The 20677-nt window shown below is 39.6% G+C and overlaps 1 protein-coding gene across 1 annotated transcript in view; it reads left to right on the top strand.

Moving 5' to 3' along the window:
- Positions 1-502: 502 nt before the first annotated feature.
- Positions 503-20677, top strand: part of calcr (calcitonin receptor) — a 117271-nt gene continuing 97096 nt past the window's right edge. Inside the window, exons 1-4 of the mRNA XM_048608339.1 lie at positions 503-569; positions 2316-2428; positions 7603-7762; positions 11590-11700. Of these exons, the coding sequence (XP_048464296.1) occupies positions 503-569; positions 2316-2428; positions 7603-7762; positions 11590-11700 (451 nt within the window). The remainder of the gene's footprint in view (positions 570-2315; positions 2429-7602; positions 7763-11589; positions 11701-20677) is intronic.

The following is a 20677-nucleotide window of genomic DNA, read 5'->3' as shown; positions in this document are numbered from 1 at the left end:
ATTAAAGATACAGGAGCAGTTTGGATATAAAATGGTGAAGGCAGAGAAACCCACACTGGCTGTGGTTAGAATGGAATTGCTACAGCGTGGAAGCAGGACATTTGGCCCACCAAATCCACACCGACCATCTGAAGAACATCCCTTGCAGACCCACCCCATCCCTGTAACCCTGCAGTTCCCATGGCTAACCCACCTAGCCTAGACATCCCTGGACACTATGGGCAATTTAGCATGGCCAACCCACCTAACCTGCACATCTCTGGACTGTGGGAGGAAACTGGAGTACCCAGAGGAACCCACACAGACACAGGGAAAATGTACAAATTCTACACAGATAGTCACCCGAGGCTGGAATCAAACCAGAGACCCTGGCACTGTGAGGTAGCAGTGCTGACCACTGAGCTAATATGTTGCCACCAAGAAAGACCCTGCTTCTCAACTTGTCCCCTCACCTGAGGCATGGTGATCCTCATGTTCAACTACCACCAGTCATCTCTGTCTAATGGGAGAGCAGCCAATAGAAAGTTTACCTTTTAGTGGTGAACAGTTGCTTCTCAATCTGGAAGGAAGTAATCAGTGGTAACACAGTGTGGAGCTGGAGGAACACAGCAGGCCAGGCAGCATCAGAGGAGCAGGAAAGCTGACGTTTCAGGTCGGGACTCTTCTTCAGAAACCTCTAATACTGCCTGGCCTGCGGTGTTCCTCCAGCTCCATGCTGTGTTATCTCAGACTCCAACATTGGCAGTTCTTACTATCTCTAAGTGTTCAGTGGTGATGTGCAGGGCTCACTATTAACATTTCTGCTCTTCCTGATATAAGACTCAAAACAGCACCAACAGAGCCACTACAAGTGTTCACTGCTATTGTTGCTTCTAAGGAAAGCCTGAAGTAAGCATAAATCTTCATAAAGTCTGTTTATTGGTCTGTTCACAGGGCTAAAATTAAATGTAGATAGGTATTCTTCTATTCATTTATTATAATAGGTTCTGAAAATTGTGCAATTTTATTCATACTAATAAACAGTGGAAAGAAAAGCTCAAAGTTTTCAGTGGAAGTTGCAATGTCAGTAAAAAGACAATAGTGGCAAGTAGAAATATCAGTAAGAGAAAGAGTAGAAACTCTTAGGATAGATAGATGAGGATGATTTCAGTGTCAGGACTGTGCCTTTTATTTTGTATTATTAAAAACCGGGATGGAATGAAAAAGAACTGTTTTAAAAATCAGTGTCTGAAAGGGTGGAGATAAGTTTTGACCACAAATGATCTGACATCATTTCTGCAATTGTGTGAACAACTGTTTGAATGAGCGGTAAGCGACTTTTGAGTTACACATGATTTGGAACCAAGGGGTGCTCAGTTGCAGCATTTGCTGGGAAAAGGAAGGTGATTGGTCTATGGACTAGTGACCAGTTATCAATAACAGAGATCTTTTCGCCTGCCTACAAGTGTGTATTTGAACTGCTTGGAGCTGGGAATAGGTTACAAAGAAAGAGAGAAGTGATCAGTACTTCCCCAGTTCTCTGTTCTCTGCAGTTAAAACTCAATGTAAACTGAAGAAAACCAGTTTATCTTTCCTAAAACAGTTGATGTAAGCTGTGACTTTTAACTGATGAGTCAGAGACTTCACATAAAAGAACCAGCCACCTTGTGTCTCTCACCAACTGATGGAAGAAACCAGAGAAAGACGATTGATGCAATGTGTTGGTCAGCAGAATAATCATGAAGATTACCTCAACTGAAGTACTTTGGAAACAAAGACTACTTTCCAGTCTTTCCCCCCTGTCCATAACCTATTAACCTTGTATGTTTGTGTGTGTGTGTGTGTGTGTGTGTAAGTAAGGGGGTATCTATCAGGGCCTTAGAGTTTTCATTAATGTCGTAACAGTTTATCTACAGCTAGATTCTAATTTTTTTTTCCATAAGTAGTGATACTTCTTCAGCACAGAAACCTGATCTGTGCTTCCTATCATCCTGGGGCTGAAAGTCAAGTAAATTAGAGAACCTTGTGTACTTTATAAAATTTCTAACTTTTATAACAGTTCCAGGAGTAGATGGACTTAATTTCCAGTGTATCACCCCAGTGAATTGTAACATCACATTAAAGTTGTGTCATTAATTTTTCTAGTCATTCAAATTTTAGCTTCAAATTCCCAACTTCTTGTGATATTTACATTGCTAAAGTCAAATAATTGGATAATTTTATTTTGCTTACATAAAAACAATTTTGGATTATTGTGAGTAGACTGCATGGTTTAGGCTTCTGTTTATTTGTAAAATTGAGCAATTACTGAAAGATAACCTTTATCTTCTTTCCAGAAAAAGCTACAAAATACTGTGATGAAACCGGGAACTGGTTTAAGCATCCAGAAACCAATCATACTTGGTCCAACTATACGTTGTGTAATAAATTCATAGATTACAAAATAAAGGTAGGTTTCACTCACCCTTAATTCAGTCACTCCATGGATAGAACTTAAGAATACTGCCCACTCCCCAAACCCCAACCCTCCACCTCCACTGAGGGAAGTTCAGAATTGACTTGTTTGGAGTTGATGGTAGGTACATTGTGCTGATCATGTCTCCAACCCTAATTAAGCCTGGTTGGTGAAGGCTTACAAGTGGCTAGCTGCAGGACAGTCAATTTACATATTAAGATACAAAATAAAAAACAGACTCATGTAAGAAACCATTTTAGTGAGTATGACAGGCACCGGATATTAAAAATTCTTATTAGTGCTATAGAACGAGGAAACCTCACAGGCATACGCAATGCCAAACTATTAAATACGAATGCTTTACCTGTCACACAGTATGTCAGTTTTAGAAAAAGTGCAGATATGAGACACAGTTTTTGAAAAGCAAGGAATTAAATTGCTATCCACACAAAATGGTTGATGAGGTATAACATTCTACAACACAAAAAGGTACTAAAGTGTTCTGAAGGGAAGTAAGTAATCAAAACGTACAATTTGACAAGCTGGTATTTATAGCAGTGGTCGTTTTACGGATCTCGAGTTAGACCCAAGGCAAGTAATAACATTTTGTAGGATAGTGACTGGGTCTAGCAAAATACTATCTACAAATGCAACGGTGCATCTACATGCTTCAGGGGCATGGCACTTAAGGTTAAAACTATGCTGCAAGCAACGCTTCAATGTTAGCAACTCCAAATAGTAGAAAACCTGAAGATAATTCACAATCCACAATCAAGGATCCTCACTCTTGATTTGGAGTCAAAGGTTGATTTCAATTGTCTTCACACGATAGAAGGACTTAAATTAAAGTTAAGGAATGGCCATGAAGGTCGAGAAAGAGCTGGCCACATCTGATCAAAGGATACCTGGTAAAAGATTTCATAAGCCTTGCTGGAATCATGGTGGAATCCAAATAAAAAATAGAATCAATTTAAATTAATTACAGTGACAGTATGAAGCAAATTTCTTATGCAAATAAGACAGGAACCTGTGCACAAACTGGATTGGCACAAATGTTCTCCACTGATATCAATAACGAAGAGCACTCAGATTGCAAGAACTGGTAAAGTTTGTGAGAAAAAATAATGAATGAAATAGTGTGAAATAAACAGCATAACCCACTTGTGACAATTAATGAACTTTTAACTGACATAACTTGAAGTGCAATATGGCTTGATATACAAATTTCAAGTTCAAGTATGCTGTTAGATGCTGATATTACTCAGAAGAGACAGGTTCAAGCAGAATATTTAATTGTATTATCTTTCAACGAAGAAGGCAATGGCTTGGTGGTATTCTCGCTAGAATCCCGCCATGGCAGATGGTGGAATTTGAATTCTATAAAATATCTAGAATTAAGAATCTAATGATGTCCATGAATCCATTGTCGATTGTCGGAAAAACCCCATCTGGTTCACTAATGTCTTTTAGGGAATGAAACTACCATCCTTACCTGCTGTGGCCTACATGTGATTCCAGACCCACAGCAATGTGGTTGACTCTCAACTGCCCTGTGGGCAATTATGAAAGGGCAATAAATGCTGCCTAGCCAGTGACACCCTCATCCTGTTAATTAAATAAAGAAAGAAAAAAGAATCCTTGACCATTGAGACAGAAATCTTAACAAGCCAGAAGCAATCCTCATATTGCAGTACTGAGGAAGTAAACATGTAGGTTTTACCAATATTGCAACTGCTGAGTGTGAATGCGAGTCCAAATCAACCACCATGTTGGTAAAAGCTTTATATGTTTCATTCCAAATTTACAAGTGGATTGAGAATAAAATTCTGCTGCCATAGATTGAAGATGTGGTCCATACAATTCCACGGAAGCCATCATTGATGAGGGATGACCAATATCGATTGATTCAAGATACTGCAAAAAGGATATTGCCTATTTCAGCAGGGTCCTCCAAGAAGTAAATCCAAGAGATCATATATTCTCAGTATAAAGTGACTTACAGACCTCAAACTGTCAGAAAAAGAATCAAAGACAATGAATTTCCATGCAGCAAACTATCGGTCTTCCAAGTCCGATAAGATCACATTCCGGAGCAATAATGAAACTTCCAGATTGCATACATTTGTAAAGTCAGACGCTTGAGGACGTACAGGGTCATGGTAAATGAAATTAAATACACTAGTGTTTAACATTAATAAAAAAAAGTTTGGCGGAGATGTTTGTTTATGGATCTGACAGGCTTTGAAATGATTGACAGTGAGAAGGTCCATAAGCACCCCCCGTTAATATGTCATGCAGACTTGAGGTCAGAATCTTGACAAGCCAAGATAAATAGATATGATCTAATTGGCATTATGGAACATGGTTGCAGAATGATGAAGACTAGGAACTGAAGATTCAGTGATATTTGATGTTTTGGAAAGACAGGTATAAAGGAAAAGGAAGTGGAGTTGTGCTAATAGAAGAGATGGGATCACTACATCAGTAAGGGAGGATCTCAAATCAGATGAGCAAATTGTGGAATCTGTTTGTGTGAAGTTAAGAAACAGTAAGGGCAACAAATATTGGTATGAGTTGTTTATAAGCCACTACACGGAGTGACGATCACTAATGGATCCACCACCTGTGTAACTATTCCTTCCAACATTCTGGATTGTAGAATATCAGATTATGGGGACTTATCAATATTCAGCCCCATTAATTCCCCAACACTTCAGTTTTCTTACTGATATAATTTTCTTTCACTTCTTTGTTTCCTAAATCAATTGGATTTCTAACTCTGGGATATTAGTATCATGACATTAATCAGGAAATCATTACAAGGGAACTAATGGGTAATTCAGCAAACATAGGTTTCTTCAGTCTGCACATAGACTGGATAAACCTAATGAATGCTTATGCTGTGGAGGATTTCTGACAGTTTCTGGAGTGAGTTAAGCAATAGTTTTCTAAACCTCACCAAACAGCAGGTTATTTTAGATCTAGTATGATGTATAAAAAGTGCCAATTAACAATCTTGTTGTAAAATAATTTTTAAGGCTTAGTGACCTCAACATGATAGCTAATTTAGTCTGAAGTGAAAGCATTAAAAATTTGAACAGAGCAAATTGTGACAGTATGAAAGGAAATTATCTGAGATGGATTGGAGTAATTCATTAAAAAGTATGGCATTACAAAAGCGATATATACTCTTTAAGAGATAACACAGTGTGGAGCTGGAGGAACACAGCAGGCCAGGCAGCATCAGAGGACTAGGAAAGTTGGCGTTTCGGGTCGGGACCCTTCTTCAGAAAAAATTTTTCTGAGGGTCCCGACCTGAAACGTCAACTTTCCTGCTCCTCTGATGCTGCCTGGCCTGCAGTCTTACTCCAGCTTGACACTATTATCTCCGGCATTCTGTGTTTGTTTCAGATTTCCAACATACACAGAATTTTGCCATTTTTAAAGGTTCACTAGACTTGTTCCAGGCTGGTGAGACTGTTCTAGGTAGCCAGATTGGGAAAACTGGGCCTATTCTCTCGAGAGTTTTGAAGTATGAGAGAAGATCTCATTTAAACCTACAAAATACTTAAGGGGAGAGTTTGGGTATGTAGGCTAGATGTTTCCCCTTTTTGGGAGTGTCAAACCAAGGGACACAATTACAAAATAAAAGGAAGTAATTTAGAACTGAGATTATGATTTTTTTTAATGCAGAAAGTTGTGAATTTTTTGAATTTCCTCCCCCAAAAGGCTGCATAAGCTTATTCATTGTGTTGTTTAGAGCTTAACAGATTTTAAATACTAATACAAACCACTTAAGCTCACTGAAATACCCTTAATCAAAATAGTTTGCACAGCAACAGTCTGGTGAGGAAATGATAAGAGCAGATTCAAATTAGATGTCAGGTGATGAAACAACACAAGTTTAAGCAGAATATTTAAATTATTCACCTTCTAAGAAAGAACTAATGACATCATCACTAATGACAGAGTTAACTTGCAGTAGTCCTCAGGTAACATGACTGAGCATGTGAACATGTTGGATTCGCCAGTGAGGCAATTACAAAGGGAGACTGAAGATTTTCAACCTAATGAACAAGTCAAAGCATAGAGCTTACAGACTTCAACACACATGTATTTTCACATTGAGAGTTACGGTCTGGATATACAAATTGAAGATGGGCTACATGTGAGTCCTTGAGAGCCAACATTGAGAAGAGGTGACCAATATCCACCGATTCAGGGCATAGTCAAGAAGAATCTACCTGGCAAAGAAATCCAACATGTTGTCAAGCAGAAATTGGCTGGCTCAGAAATTCAAGAAATTATGATAAAGAAAATGCCTGTTTCTACAGAGCAGCTGTCTTGCATGAGCTAATTCATGAGATTTAGATCGACTGGCTAATGTTTTGGGTCAACTGCCTGTTTCAGCTGGGAAAAGCTCTTCTGTAAATCAAATTCAGATGATTAATGACCCTGTAGATAAAATAATGGACTGATAATCTGGTTTAGCAGGAACAACATCTCCAGCAAAGACATCCAATAGATAACAGGTACTCCAATACAGCAAGACTTTACCGACCACACAGAGTCATTGACAAAATTAAGGACAACAATCTTCAAACCAAAGGCCTGACAATGTTTGAAGTCCCAATTTTGGCATCTGTAAAACAATGTGTAAATTAAGCATTTTATAGTTTGCTGTATCCAATTACATACGTCTTAAATGCCAACAAGTATATTTAAAGCTGTTTATTATTTATTAAATTTATTACAATTTCCAAAATTTTAGGAGGCTTCCCAACAGATATTATCTTTTTTGTAGCAGTACATTACCATAAACTTCAAATTACTTTTCCCATGTTAACTCCTAACATACTTGGAATACATTTCTACATTTTTTTGAAAGTATGGTTATTTGTTTAAAGTGAATAGCTTGACAAAGAGAAGAAGGCAGTAACAACTCCAATACATGATTCAATACTGCTATCTAGAAATGCATTCCATACTGTCACAGAGTATTATGGCTGTGACGTTATTGTGTCATTGTGGTTGAATTGGATAAAAAATACCAGCAATTTTCAAAGTTCTTAATGAGATTTAATTCAGTGATTAATTTGAAGAAGTAACAAGCAGTGAATATTTAGCAGATAAACTGTAACATGATCCCTCCTCTTTTCACCTCACAGAGAAAGATGACAAGCTTTGCATCCACTGAAAATTATGAAGAAAGTACAACTGAACCATCATTAATTGAGACTGCACAAGACCTAATAAGGCAAAAGATAATGGATGCACAGTTTAAATGTTATGAAAAAATGGTCAGGGACCCTTTATATGATAAACCAGGTAAGAGACAATAGTTAGTAATACCACGCTAACATGTTTGCTTAAATTGCAATTTCCTTTCCATTTTAGACAATATTGTCAATGGCTTTGTTTCCTCAAGTACATCCAATCACTCCTATAGCACTGTCATTATCATCCCACCCTGCTCAAAATAAAAGACTTATGATCCCATGGACCATGCACATCCCATCTCAAAGCTCAAAGATAGTAAGAACTGCCGATGCTGGAGTCAGAGATAACACGGTGTGGAGCTGGAGGACCACAGCAGGTCAGGCAGCATCAGGGGAGCAGGAAAGCTGACGTTTCAGGTCAGGACCCTTCTTCAGAAATGAAGATGCTGCCTGGCCTGCTGTGTTCCTCCAGCTCCACACTGTGGTATTCCCACCTCAAAGCACCATGTCCTCTCCAACTTCTTTAGACATGTTATCATCTCTTAAACCTGTCTCCATCTTTCAAAGAACCCTCTAATCAGGATTCCACCGACATCACAATACTGAATCAATTCTTATCAAAGTCACAAATGACATCCAATGTGATTGTACCAAAGGTAAACCATCCTGCCTAAACCTTTCTGCAACCTTTGACACAGTTGATTTTAACATCGTCCTCTAAAGCGTCTCCATTTTCTCCACAATAGGATGAGACTGCTCTCACCTGGCTCCATTCTTATCTATTAAATTGTAACCTAAGAACCACTTACAACAGCTTCTCTTCCTGATCCAGCATTGATCCTTCTGATGTCTTACAGGGATCTAGTCTTTATCCCTCCTATATTTCAATATATGCTGCTCCTTGGTGACAATGTCTAAAACATAGATTTAGTTTTCATTTGGACAATGGTGACTTCTAGGTTTTCCATGTAACAGGATTTTTGCAAGTTCTCCACTCTCTCTAACTCATCATACTTCATGTCTGACATCCAGTAAAAATGAGCAGAAATTTCATCAAAATAGTTAGAAAGACCGAAGCCATTGTCTTTGGTCCATGCTATATATTCTGTTTTCTAGTCAACAACTCCATCCATTCCTTGGCAATTGTTAAAATCTGAATCAAACTGTTTGTAACCTTTGTGTCATATTTGCCTCTGAGATTACCATCTGACCACATAACCATGTCATGACGAAGACCATCTATTTTGATTTCCATTACATTGAGTGACCCCATCCTGTTCCAGATAATCTGCAGCTGAAACCTTATTAATCTCATCGTTAATTGTCATCCTGATCATTCCATCATTCTCCTGGTCAGTCTCTCACATTTAAACCTTCCATAATCTTGAGATAATCCCAAATCCCTGTTATTTGTTTCCTTACATGTGCTAATTCCTTTCACCTATCAGCCCTCTTACTGACCAACACTGGCTCTTGAAGAAGTAATGACACAAATTTAAAATAACCAACTTGTTTACAAAATGTTCCATTGCATTAAATCTCTGTATCTCTGCCTCCAGCCTTACAATTCCAGCTCTGAAATAGCTACACTGCTCTAATTTTGGTCTTTTGATCTCTATCTAGTTGTGACCCGAAAACTAGTTACAATGGCTTCCCTTTCTGATCTTGCATTGTTCCCTCTGGTGTTCCATAGGACTGTGTCTTGGTTCTCTCGTGTTTCTCAATTAAGTGCTGCTCCTTGGGAACATTGACCAAAAAAAAGTTTTATTTTCACATGAACTCTGGCAACTTCTAGTTTACCGTCCCAGAAGGAAAAACAAGTAAAAGTTGCAAATGACACAAATAAAAACAGAAAGTGTGACAAAAATTCAGCCGATCTAGAAGCATCTGTGGTGAGGGAAATCTGTTGTCGGTTAACATTTCATGTCCAATATGAATGTTTTTCAGAACTGAAGGGGCCTGGAAAACTGCAAGTTGTCATGCTGTTAACAAAGGGGGAAGGATAGGCAAGTGGTACAGATGATAAAGTTGTCTAGAGCAAACAGCAGAGGGGTTGATAATAGTAGTATAGGAGCAAAACAGATGAAAATATAGGCGGCACTTGGGTGGTAAATGGGTTCCATTCCTGAGTCTGCTTGCAAGTGAATTTGCACGCACACTCCAACACAATGCAGGACAATATGACTCAGAGATAGTAGGAGCTGCCGATGTTGGAGAATCTGAGATAACAAGATGTAGAGCTGGATGAACACAGCAGGCCAAGCAGCATCAGAGGAGCGGGAAAGCTGATGTTTCGGGTCTGGACCCTTCTTCAGAAATGGGAGAGAAGAAGGAGATTCTGAAATAAATAGAGAGAGAGGGGGAGGCGGATGGAAGATGGATAAAGGAGCAGATAGGTGGAGAGGAGACAGACAGGTCAAGAGGGCGGGGATGGAGCCAGTAAAGGTAAATGTAGGTGGGGAGTTAGGGTGGGGGTTGGTCAGTCAAGGGAAGATGAACAGGTCAAGGAGGCGGGAATGAGGCTGGTAGGTAGGAGGTGGGGGTGGGGGTTGAGGTGGGAGGAGTGGACAGGTGGGGGAAAGGACGGACAGGTGAGGGAGGCGGAGATGAGCTGGGCTGGTTTTGGGATGCGGTCAGGGGTTTGGAAACCAAGCGGAGGCTTGGAGACCGCTTTGTGGGACATCTACGCTCGGCTCGCGACAAACGGCTGCACATCCCAGTCGCAAACCACTTCAACTCCCCCTCCCACTCCTTAGACAACATATCCATCCTGGGCCTCCTGCATTGCCACAACGATGCCACACAAAGGTTTCAGGAACAGCATCTCATATTTTGCTTGGGAACTCTGCAGCCCAATGATATCAATGTGGACTTCACAAGCTTCAAAATCTCCCCTCCCCCTACCGCATCCCAAAACCAGCCCAGCTCGTCCCCGCCTCCCTAACCTGTCCGTCCTTTCCCCCACCTATCCACTCCTCCCACCTCAACCCCCACCCCCACCTCCTACCTACCATCCTCATCCCCGCCTCCTTGACCTGTCCGTCTTCCCTTGACTGACCAACCCCCAACCGAACTCCCAACCTACACTCACCTTTACTGGCTCCATCTCCGCCTTTTTGACCTGTTTGTCTCCTCTGCACCTATCTGCTCCTTTATCCATCTTCCGTCCACCTCCCCCTCTCTCCCTACTTATTTCAGAATCCCCTTCCGCTCCCCCATTTCTGAAGAAGGGTCCAGACCCGAAATGTCAGCTTTCCTGCTCCTCTGATGCTGCTTGGCCTGCTGTGTTCATCCAGCTCTACACTTTGTTATCTCAGGACAATATGAAACAGCTATTCATAAGTACTTGACATGTTTGTATGTTGGATATTTAAAGTTACACCCTGTATGGGATGGCTTTTGCAAGTACGAGTGTTCAATAAGCTGGACATCCGTAAATTGGGAATCCTCTGTAGTTGTTAGTGGTAGATGTGAAAATTTGATGTCATTCAAATCTGTTATTTATGTCTTTACACGCACTAAGTCCCTTTCACCTGTCAACACTATTCTCACTGAACACCATTTGGCTCCTACTCAGGCAATGCATCAATTTTAAAATTCCCATCCTTGTTTTCAAATCTCTCCATGGCATTGCTTCACCCCAATTATATAACTGCTCCAACCCTCCATGGTGTTTACAATTTTCTAATTTTAGTCTTTTGACAACCACTAATTTTAACTGTTTCCTCATTCAGGTTGATACTTTCAGCTGACCAGGTCATAAGCCTAAGAATTCTCTTTTCTCATCTGCTGTAAAATTTCTTTTGCTGTTTGGTGTCAAATGTTGTTTCATAATGATCTTTGAGATATTTTCCATCATTAAAGGGACTATGTAAATGCAAATTGTTATTATTAGAAATAGTATCAGATATTCAGCAATGCATTCTGATTTGGCAGGTCTATACTGTAACCGAACCTGGGATGGTTGGCTATGCTGGGATGATACACCAGCTGGAACACTCAGCATGCAGAACTGCCCGAACCACTTTAATGATTTTGATGAAACCGGTAAGAGTGTTATACCTTTGCAGTCCTTTTTTAACTCTTGAGGATGTTAATGCTGTAGTATCCCCATAAAGCAACTTAATATTTATCATGAAAGTAATTCTGACATCTTATTGAGTTGCTTCGCGTGGGTTTAAGGAACATGCACCAGCATCATGCAGTGTATACACTCACTGTATATTGCTGATGCAACACCAGCTCTGCCCTTTTCAACCTGAACACTCCACTTAATATATTCTCTTAATGGCACACAGCTCAGCATGGGCTCAGCAACAGGAAGGACCCACTTCATCAGAGCTTTTTCAAGGGCTCACAATGGGGACTAATTACTGATGAAGTTTTACCATCTCTGTAGGAGGTTAGGGGAGTGAGTGAGTGTGGGTGAGAGTAAGTAAGTGAGAATCCTAAAACCGAGATTGAGTTACATAACATGCGCACATGCACACATACGCACAGAGAGTGCACAGGGAGAAAGGCAACCCGATTGCCACTCTTTTGTTAATTTCACTGAGCCTATCTCGGAGTCTGCATCACAGGAGGTGAGGCAGAAGATTGATGAAGGCAGAGTGGTAGACGTTGTCTGCATGGACCTCAGCAAAGCATTGACAAGGCTCTGCATGGTAGAGTGGTTCGCAAGCTTAGGGCACATGGAATCCAAGAAGAGCTAGCCAATTGGATACAAAATTGGCTTGAAGGTAGGAGACAGAGAGTGGTGGTACAGATTTGTTTTTCAGACTGGAGGCCTGTGACCAGCGATGTGCCACATGATTGGTGCTACATCGGTGCTTTTCATCATTTATATAAATGATTTGGATGTAGGTGGTATGGTTAGTACGTTTGCAGATGACATCAAAATTAGGGGTGTGGTGGACAGTGAAGAAGTACAAATCGCAGAGTACAATAGGACCCTGATCAGATGCACCAATGGGACGAGGACTGGCAGATGAAGTTTCAGATAAATGTGAGGTGTTGCATTTTGGAAAGGCAAATCAGGGCAGGACTTACACACTTAATGGTAAGATCCTCAGGAATGTTGCTAAGTAAAGGGACTTAGGGGTTCAGGTGCACAGTGCCTTGAAAGTAGAGTCACAGGCAGACAGGGTAGTGAAGGAGGCACTTGGTATGCTTGCCTTCATTCGTCAGTGCATTGAGTTTCGAAGTTGGGAGGTCATGTCGTGCTGTATAGGACATTGGTGAGGCCACTTTTAGAATACTGTGTTCAATTCTGTTCTCCCTGCTTTAGGAAAGATGTTGTGAAACCTGAAAGGGTTCAGAAAGGATTTACAAGGTTATTGCTAGGATTGGAGAGTGTGAGCTATAGGGAGAGGCTGAATAGGCTGGGGCTATTTTCCCTTGAGTGTCAGAGGCTGAGGGCTGACCTTTTAAAGGTTTATAAAGTCATGAAGGACATGGATAGAATGAATAGCCAAGGTCATTTTCCTAGGGTAGGGGGGCCCAAAATTAGAGGGCATAGGTTTAAGGTGAGAAGGGAAAGATTTAAAAAGGACCTGAGGGGCAACTTTTTCACACAGAGGGTGGTACATGCATGGAAAGACCTGTCAGAGGAAGTATGGAGGCTGGTACAATAACAACTTTTAAAAAGCATCTGGATGGGTGTATGAATAGGAAGGGTTTAGTGGGATATGGACCAAATACTGGCATATGGGACTAAATTAATTTAGGATATCTGGTCAGCATGGACAAGTTGAACCAAGGGGTGTGTTTCCGTGCTGTATAATTCTATTACTCTCTGACTCTTTGATTGGAAAACTGCCAATGTAGTACCTTTATTTAGAAAGAGGAGGCAAGAAAAGAATGGCAGTTAGTGAACAGTTAGCTTAATGTCTGCTATTGGGAAAATGTGAGAGTCCACTGTACAGGATGTCTTAACAAAACATTCAGAAATACACAATCTGATTAAACAGAGTCAGCATGGCTTCACGAATGAGAAATCATGCCTGACAAATTTACCAGCATTCTGTGAGGAGTTGACAACTAGGGTAGATATAGGGAAAGCACTGAATTTAACATATTTGGATTTTTAGAAGTCATTTAATAAGATACCATACATTAGACTACTAATAAGATTAGAGCCCATGGTTTAGGATAGAATATATTAGCATGGGATAGAGTTTGTTTCACAAATAGAAGACATACCATTGGGATAACGGGACATTTTCAGGTTGACAACCTGTAACTAGTGGCGTGGCACTGGGATCAGTGCTTGGGCCACAATATTTACAATGTATACAAATGAATTGGATGATAGAAGTGAATGTACTGTATCTACGTTTGTGGATAACATACATAAAAGGGGAATACAAGCAGTAAGGATGACAAAAAGGGCTAACAAAGAGACAAAAACAGTTTAAATACATGGACAAAATTCTAGCAGATGGAATAAAGTGTAGGACAATGTGAGATTATGCATTTTGACAGGAAGAATAGAAGGGTGAATATTATTTAAATGGAGAAAGACTGCAGAAAGCTATGGAACAAAGGGATTTGGGAGTCTTTGTCCATGAAACAGAAAAAGCTAACATCTAAGTTCAGTGCGTACTATAGAAGGCAAATGGACTGTTGGCCTTTATTTCAAAAGAATTGGAATATAAAAATAAAAAGGGTTTGCTAAACCTATACAAGGATCTAGTCAGACCACAGCTGGAATATTGTGAACATTTGGGGCCATTTAACTATGAAAAAATATACTGGCATTGGAAGTGCTCTACAGAAGGTTCATTAGACTGGGTATGGAGGAACAGTCTTATGAGGAGAGGTTGAGCAGGTTGGCCCTGTACTCATTGAAATATGGAAGAATCAGAGACAACCCGAAAGGAAACATAAGAGATTCTTATGGGACTTGACAGTGTAGATGCAGAAAGGTTATTTTCTCTTGTGGGAGAGTCTGGGACCAGAAGGCAAAATCTCAGAATTAAGGGTCACACATTAAAGACAGAGATAAAGAGGAACTTCTTCTCTCAAAGGATAGTAAGTCTGTGGATTTTATTGCAGAGGAATAATATGGAAGCTTGGTCGTCAAGTCTATTCAGGGCTGAGATAGATTATTAGCCAATAAGGGAATCAAGGGGACAAGTGGGAAGGGGAGTTAAGGAATATCAGGTCAGTCATGATCTCATTGAATGGTGGAGCAGACTGTATGGGCTGAATAGTGGACCAGACTCGATGGCTGAATGGCCTTTGTCTGCTCTATGTCTTATGATCTTAAGAGTACTAGAACCAGGAGAATTCAAAGCTGAGGTGACTATACTTAAAACAGTAAGCTTGTGCAAATCGGAAGTTTACAACCGTGGGATTGACTGGAGGAGATATGAATGGACATGTCACCAGAAATAAGCAGAAGACCCAAAAAATTTCAACCTTTACATGAATTTCTAAAACTACGTAGACTAAGTAGATAATATTCTAATTTTTGCTAAGTATTTGACTCGCAATTTAATGATGTGTGTTAACTGAATGTACAGGGAAGGTGAGTTAGGAAGTTTACTTATTTAAAGTATAACAAAAAATGGGAGCAGGAGTAGGCCATTCAGCCCTTCAAGGCTGCTCCAAGGCTGATCATCTAACTCAGGACCTTCTTCTCATAAACTTTAATCCCTTTGGCCCTAAGAACTATATCTGAACACTTCCTGAAAATATTCAATGTTTTGACCTATGTTCGTTGCACTTTAGTATTCTAAATGCAACTGACTGTTTAAGATACAGTTGGTATTCACTGTTCTTTGATATTTATGTAAAATAATTAAAAAGTCTAAGTAAAAACATTAAAATGTTTTAGTTTTAAATTGTAAATCTTCATTTTAGTAAATATCTCAGTTTATAAATTCTTCCAGAAAAACGTCTTATTGGTCTCTACCAGAATTGTAACAATGTCAGAAACCTAGGAGGACCTCTATTACCTGTGAGCCATGGGCTAAACAGAAATAGTCCATATCTGAAGGGAGGAAAATAAAAAAAACCTATTCAGCTGGCTTTTGCAAAAGTAAAAGCTAAACGTGTATTTTAAATTAAACAGGAACACAATTTACCATAAAAACAGTCTTCTCTATTTCCACCCAATGTCACCCAAAACAATTAGCCATGCAAGGTCCTGGGGAGTGTTGCTGAACAAAGACACCTTGCAGTGCAGGTTCATAGTTCCTTGAAAGTGAAGTCCCGGGTAGACAGGATAGTGAAAAAGGCATTTGGTATGCTTGTCTTTCTTGGTCAGTGCATTGAATATTGGAGTTGGGAGGTCATGCTGAGGCTGTACAAGACATTGGTTAAGCCACTACTGCACTACTGAATACTCCATTCATTTCTGGTCTCCCTGCTATAGGAAGGATGTTGTGAAACTTGAAAGTGTTTAGAAGAGATTTATAAGGATGTTGCCAGGGTTGGAGGGTTTGAACTATATGGAGATGCTGAATAGGAGGGGGCTATTTTCCCTGGAGTGTCAGAAGCTGAGGGGTGACCTTATAGAGGTTTATAAAATGATGAGGGGCATTGATAGAGTTGTGGGATCATGTTCAAAGTACCACACAACTGAGATCAGTGAGTGGTGAAAATAGCCTCTTTATTGAATATTCACAGGCAGCACGATGTGGGGCAAAAATGGAATCCCAAAATCATAGCTCAAAAATAGCCTCTTTTATACATAGATTGTACATACATCAACATTCTAACACTTGAGAGCTAAGTAATGGCTATTGTACAGAAAACTTTCCTGCAGGAAATCAGAGATGGTTTAAACGCTTGCTAAGTGTTAGTGGTTTATTCTAATGAGATTAAAGTGTCTGTCTGGTTTAGAACATAAGAACATAAGAACTAGGAGCAGGAGTAGGCCGTCTGGCCCTTCGAGCCTGCTCCGCCATTCAATAAGATCATTATTCAAAAGGTGTTAGTCCTGTTATTTCCAAAGTTAGAATGTTGGTAAAAATGTATCTGTGTGTTAAATGAAAGTTTTGATTTCTATCAGTCACAGCTGTCTGTGACTTTTGTTTACTATCGCCTATTCATCCAGTTTCACAGCTGCATCTATCTGTGAATTCTGTTTACTATCGCTCATTCATTCGTTCAAAGTCGCGCGGTCTGGATTTAGCGCTCTTAGCTTTATCAGTGGGTTAAAGGTTGCTTATAAACACGACGAATAAAAATTTGAGGCAAGGTAAATCTTGTCACTGGCAAATCATAATATGCTTAATCTAATACAGGAAAGTCTGCAAGGAAGTGGCATTTTACTTTTAAAGAAGAGAGCTAATCCAATTGGTATCTTTGAATGATTCTTGGAGCCATGCTGCCTGGAAAGGGGTTTAGAGTAAGGGGTGGGCGATCGCACCTATTCAAGGTTAGGTTTTAATATGAAAAGCATTAATTTGAGTATGGAAGTGTAAATATATTTTATCCTGTGATATTTATGTGGCTTTGTTAAGTGGAGCTGTATACACAGCGTATTATGCATGACTGCACCTTTAAGTGGAATGTAACCTGATACGATATTGCAGTTCTGAGTCAGCCTGAATAGGGTGGTTAGTACACATAAGTCTGTAGTTAATAGTACATGCCATCATGAACAGTGATACAATCATGAATAATTATTAATGGACATGAATTATGCTATATCAGGGTGAATACCCAAGTTCTTTTCCCCAGGGTAGGGGAGTCCAAAACTAGAGGACATATGTTTAAGGTGAGAGGGGAAAGATTTAAAAGGGACCTAAGGGGCAATTTTTTCACACAGAGGATGGTGCGTGTGTGAAACGAGCTGCCAGAGGAAATGGTGGTCGCTGGTACAACTACAACATTAAAAAGACACCTGAAAGGGTATATGAATAGGAAGGGTTTACAGAGGTATGGGCCAAAGGCTGGCAAATGACACTAGATTAATGTAAGTTATATGGTCGGCATGAACGTGTTGGACCGAAGGGTCTGTTTTCGTACTGTTCACCTCTATGACTCCATAGCAGCCTCTCTAAGTCACTCACAGCACTAACTTCTATACTGTCTAAACTACCCTAGTTCCTGATCCCTCAAACCCAAACTTCTTAATGTTGTGTTTTAACCCCTCCATGCTCTCACCTCTCCACATCTCCATCCCTACATTGATCTTAACATCATTGTTCCTCTACTCTGACCTTTTGTGCACTTTATCCACATTATTGCAACTAAGGTTAAAGCTCTCTCTTGATCTTGTACATTGGGTTTTATATCCTAAACGCCTCTTCCTCATCAAAGCTGTCTCCTCTGCTTAAAATCCAATTCTTTATCCAACCTGTTAGACACTGTTCTTAATATTACTGTTCTGAGGAAGGGTCACTTGTTAACTCGGAAACGTTAACTCTGACTTCTCTCCACAGATGTTGCCAGAGCTGCTGGGCTTTTACAGCAATTTCTGTTTTCGTTTCTGATTTACAGTATCCACAGTTTTTTCAGTTTTTCTTAATATCACCTTGTTTGGCTTGGCGCTGATTGTTGGCTGATTATAATCCTGTGAAGCATCTCTGGAATTACTTTCTATGCTAAACATGCCGCAAAAATGCAAATTGTACCTGAGAACTTACTGATAAAATCAGAAAATCCCTCATGCTTCCAGGCTGAGATTTCCAACGTGTGTGCTGTAGTCGCTGAAGGGAGGTGGATCCTACTGAACAAAATCATTACCTTTTTCTTGAAAGAATGGTTCAAATAACATTGGAATGCATTGCTAAATTGCAGCAGAAAGCTTATGTTGCATAATATTGCAATTAGCTCTTCTTGGAGTTGAGTGCCCAAATATGTCACACTTCTGAAAGAATCTATTGTATATCTATGTTAATTTAGTTAATGAAATTTTGATATCTTTGGTGGTTTACCGTGTGTGATGTTGCAGTTAATGATCTTGGCTCCCTTTTCCCCTGCTGCACCTGTTGATAAAGCTGTGTCAATTTGCATAACTTTATTTATCAAGGCAAATAGGATCTGAATTGCCTTGGGAATAGAAACAAAAAGGTCCTGTTTATTTCTGCACAAATATGAAAACAGAAAATGTTGAATAACCATGGTGAATAAAACACATTTTTTGATAATATCCAAAGGAGCTCAATGTTTAATTTTCCAGTAACCACCATTCCACTTTATAAAGTCAGATGTCCTTTGGTTTCTTCCTGCTGTAAGTGCTACCACTCTCCAATAGCAGAATACTGATTGGAAAATCAGAGAGTTTTCTTTTGTACCATCATTTTATCTTTTCCTGATGAAAAACACCTCTCAATACCAGAAGCACAGTTTGTCCAAAAGAGAACAAATTTCAATTAAATAGCAAGGGGGCAATTAAAAGAAAGGTGGGCTCATTTAGGACCATTCTTGTGAAGGCAGAAGCCATGATTAAGGTGCTAAATTAAACTTTGCATGTGTCTTTGCTGGAGAAGATGATTCTGCCAATACAGCAATACAAGAGCTAGAAGCAATATTTGATCAGATGCCAATTATTTTATTGTGTGTATGGGTCTAACTCTAATTAGTCTCCAAAGCACTGCCTCTTGAGTCCATGGGACCTTCTGTATTTCTGTAAGAGCTCATTATTTACGACTTTAGTCATACACATACAGTCTCTCAAGACTGCAGTTCTGTGTATATAAGAATGATACCATGAAATTATTATACATCATCATCATTACACATTCTGCTGATCTCTCATTACTCGATATCCCTATTTCAAGACTTTAACTTCCTTATGAATAACTTCTTCCTATGCTCCCACCTCCACCACCAAGTCTCATAATTCACAGGGTTAGTCTTCATGGTACATTTACCAATCACCTTGATCAGGTTTAGTCTCATTCTGAGATTTGCGATGCTCTGCTCTCTTCCCTTCCTTCATTGTAGAGTCTCTTACTCTTCTTCTTTTGAGAAATAGTTCCATTGTCCTGTTGGTTTCTTACACAATAATATCAATACATTACTATTTCACCTTATTACCTCTCGGTTGGTTTCAATTCAATGTGGTCTCAGTTGTTGTGTATTTCTATGGCTATTCTTTCTCTCCATTTTATTGATTTCACATCTAAGCTTGTGGTAAAATTTATTTATTCACATTTCCAATCTGTTTGCTGTTTTTTATGCCTGTTCACTTCTGACATGTAGGTTTTGACCTCTTCTATGAAGACTGAATTTACTTTCTCTGCTTCACTTATTGCTATCCATGACAATGCATCAGTTGTCATTTAGTGTTCATCCAGCATATATTCAGTAGATGAGTCATACCTCACCAACTTCAATCTGAAACATTGAACCCTGGGCAGTATCCTAGTTACTGTTTTTATTCTGAAGAGAAAGCAATGGTTTAAAGTTTGTTCCTCTCTTAAATTAGGAGCGTCAGTACCTAATCTAATTGTTTTTCCATGCCTATGTTGTTGTTAAAGCCTCATTTTCAATTTTTACAGTTGTTAAATTGAATGATCCAAAAGTATGGTACGTTGGTGTACATTCTCCATTTTTGTTCACATAAGAGTTCTGCCCCCAAACCTTAAGCACACCCCCCCCCCCCCCCCCGCCTCCACCGCCCATGCCCACCCCCAATCTTTTTGAAGATCTGTTGGCTTTTACTATGGATGGTAGATGCAGATCACGGTGTTCTGATAAGATCAGGAGTTACTTGATTTTGTTAAATGTTTTTTCTGGCTTGATAATTACAAAACTATTGTTCATCCTAGCATAATAGCTATCTCAAAGACTTATCCACTTTAAGTTTGACTAAATAATTTTGACTTGGATTTCCATCTCAAGAAATCATTGAAGATCCATAATGTTCTTTAGTAGTAAAAAATTTTGTTTTCCTTTTGTTTTATTCATTCTCGGGATGAGGGCATTGCTGGCTAGGCAGCATTTATTGCTCATCTGTAATTGCCCAGAGGGCAATTAAGAGTCACATGTAGGCCAGACCAGGTGAGGATGGCAGTTTCCTTCCCTAAAGAACATTAGTGAACCAGATGGGTTTTTCCAACAA

Source organism: Rhincodon typus, chromosome 2, assembly GCF_021869965.1.
Source record: "Rhincodon typus isolate 14 chromosome 2, sRhiTyp1.1, whole genome shotgun sequence".
Classification (NCBI taxonomy): Eukaryota; Metazoa; Chordata; class Chondrichthyes; order Orectolobiformes; family Rhincodontidae; genus Rhincodon; species Rhincodon typus.
Note: the sequence above shows the minus strand (reverse complement) of the source record. Positions and strands in the feature narration are given on the sequence as shown.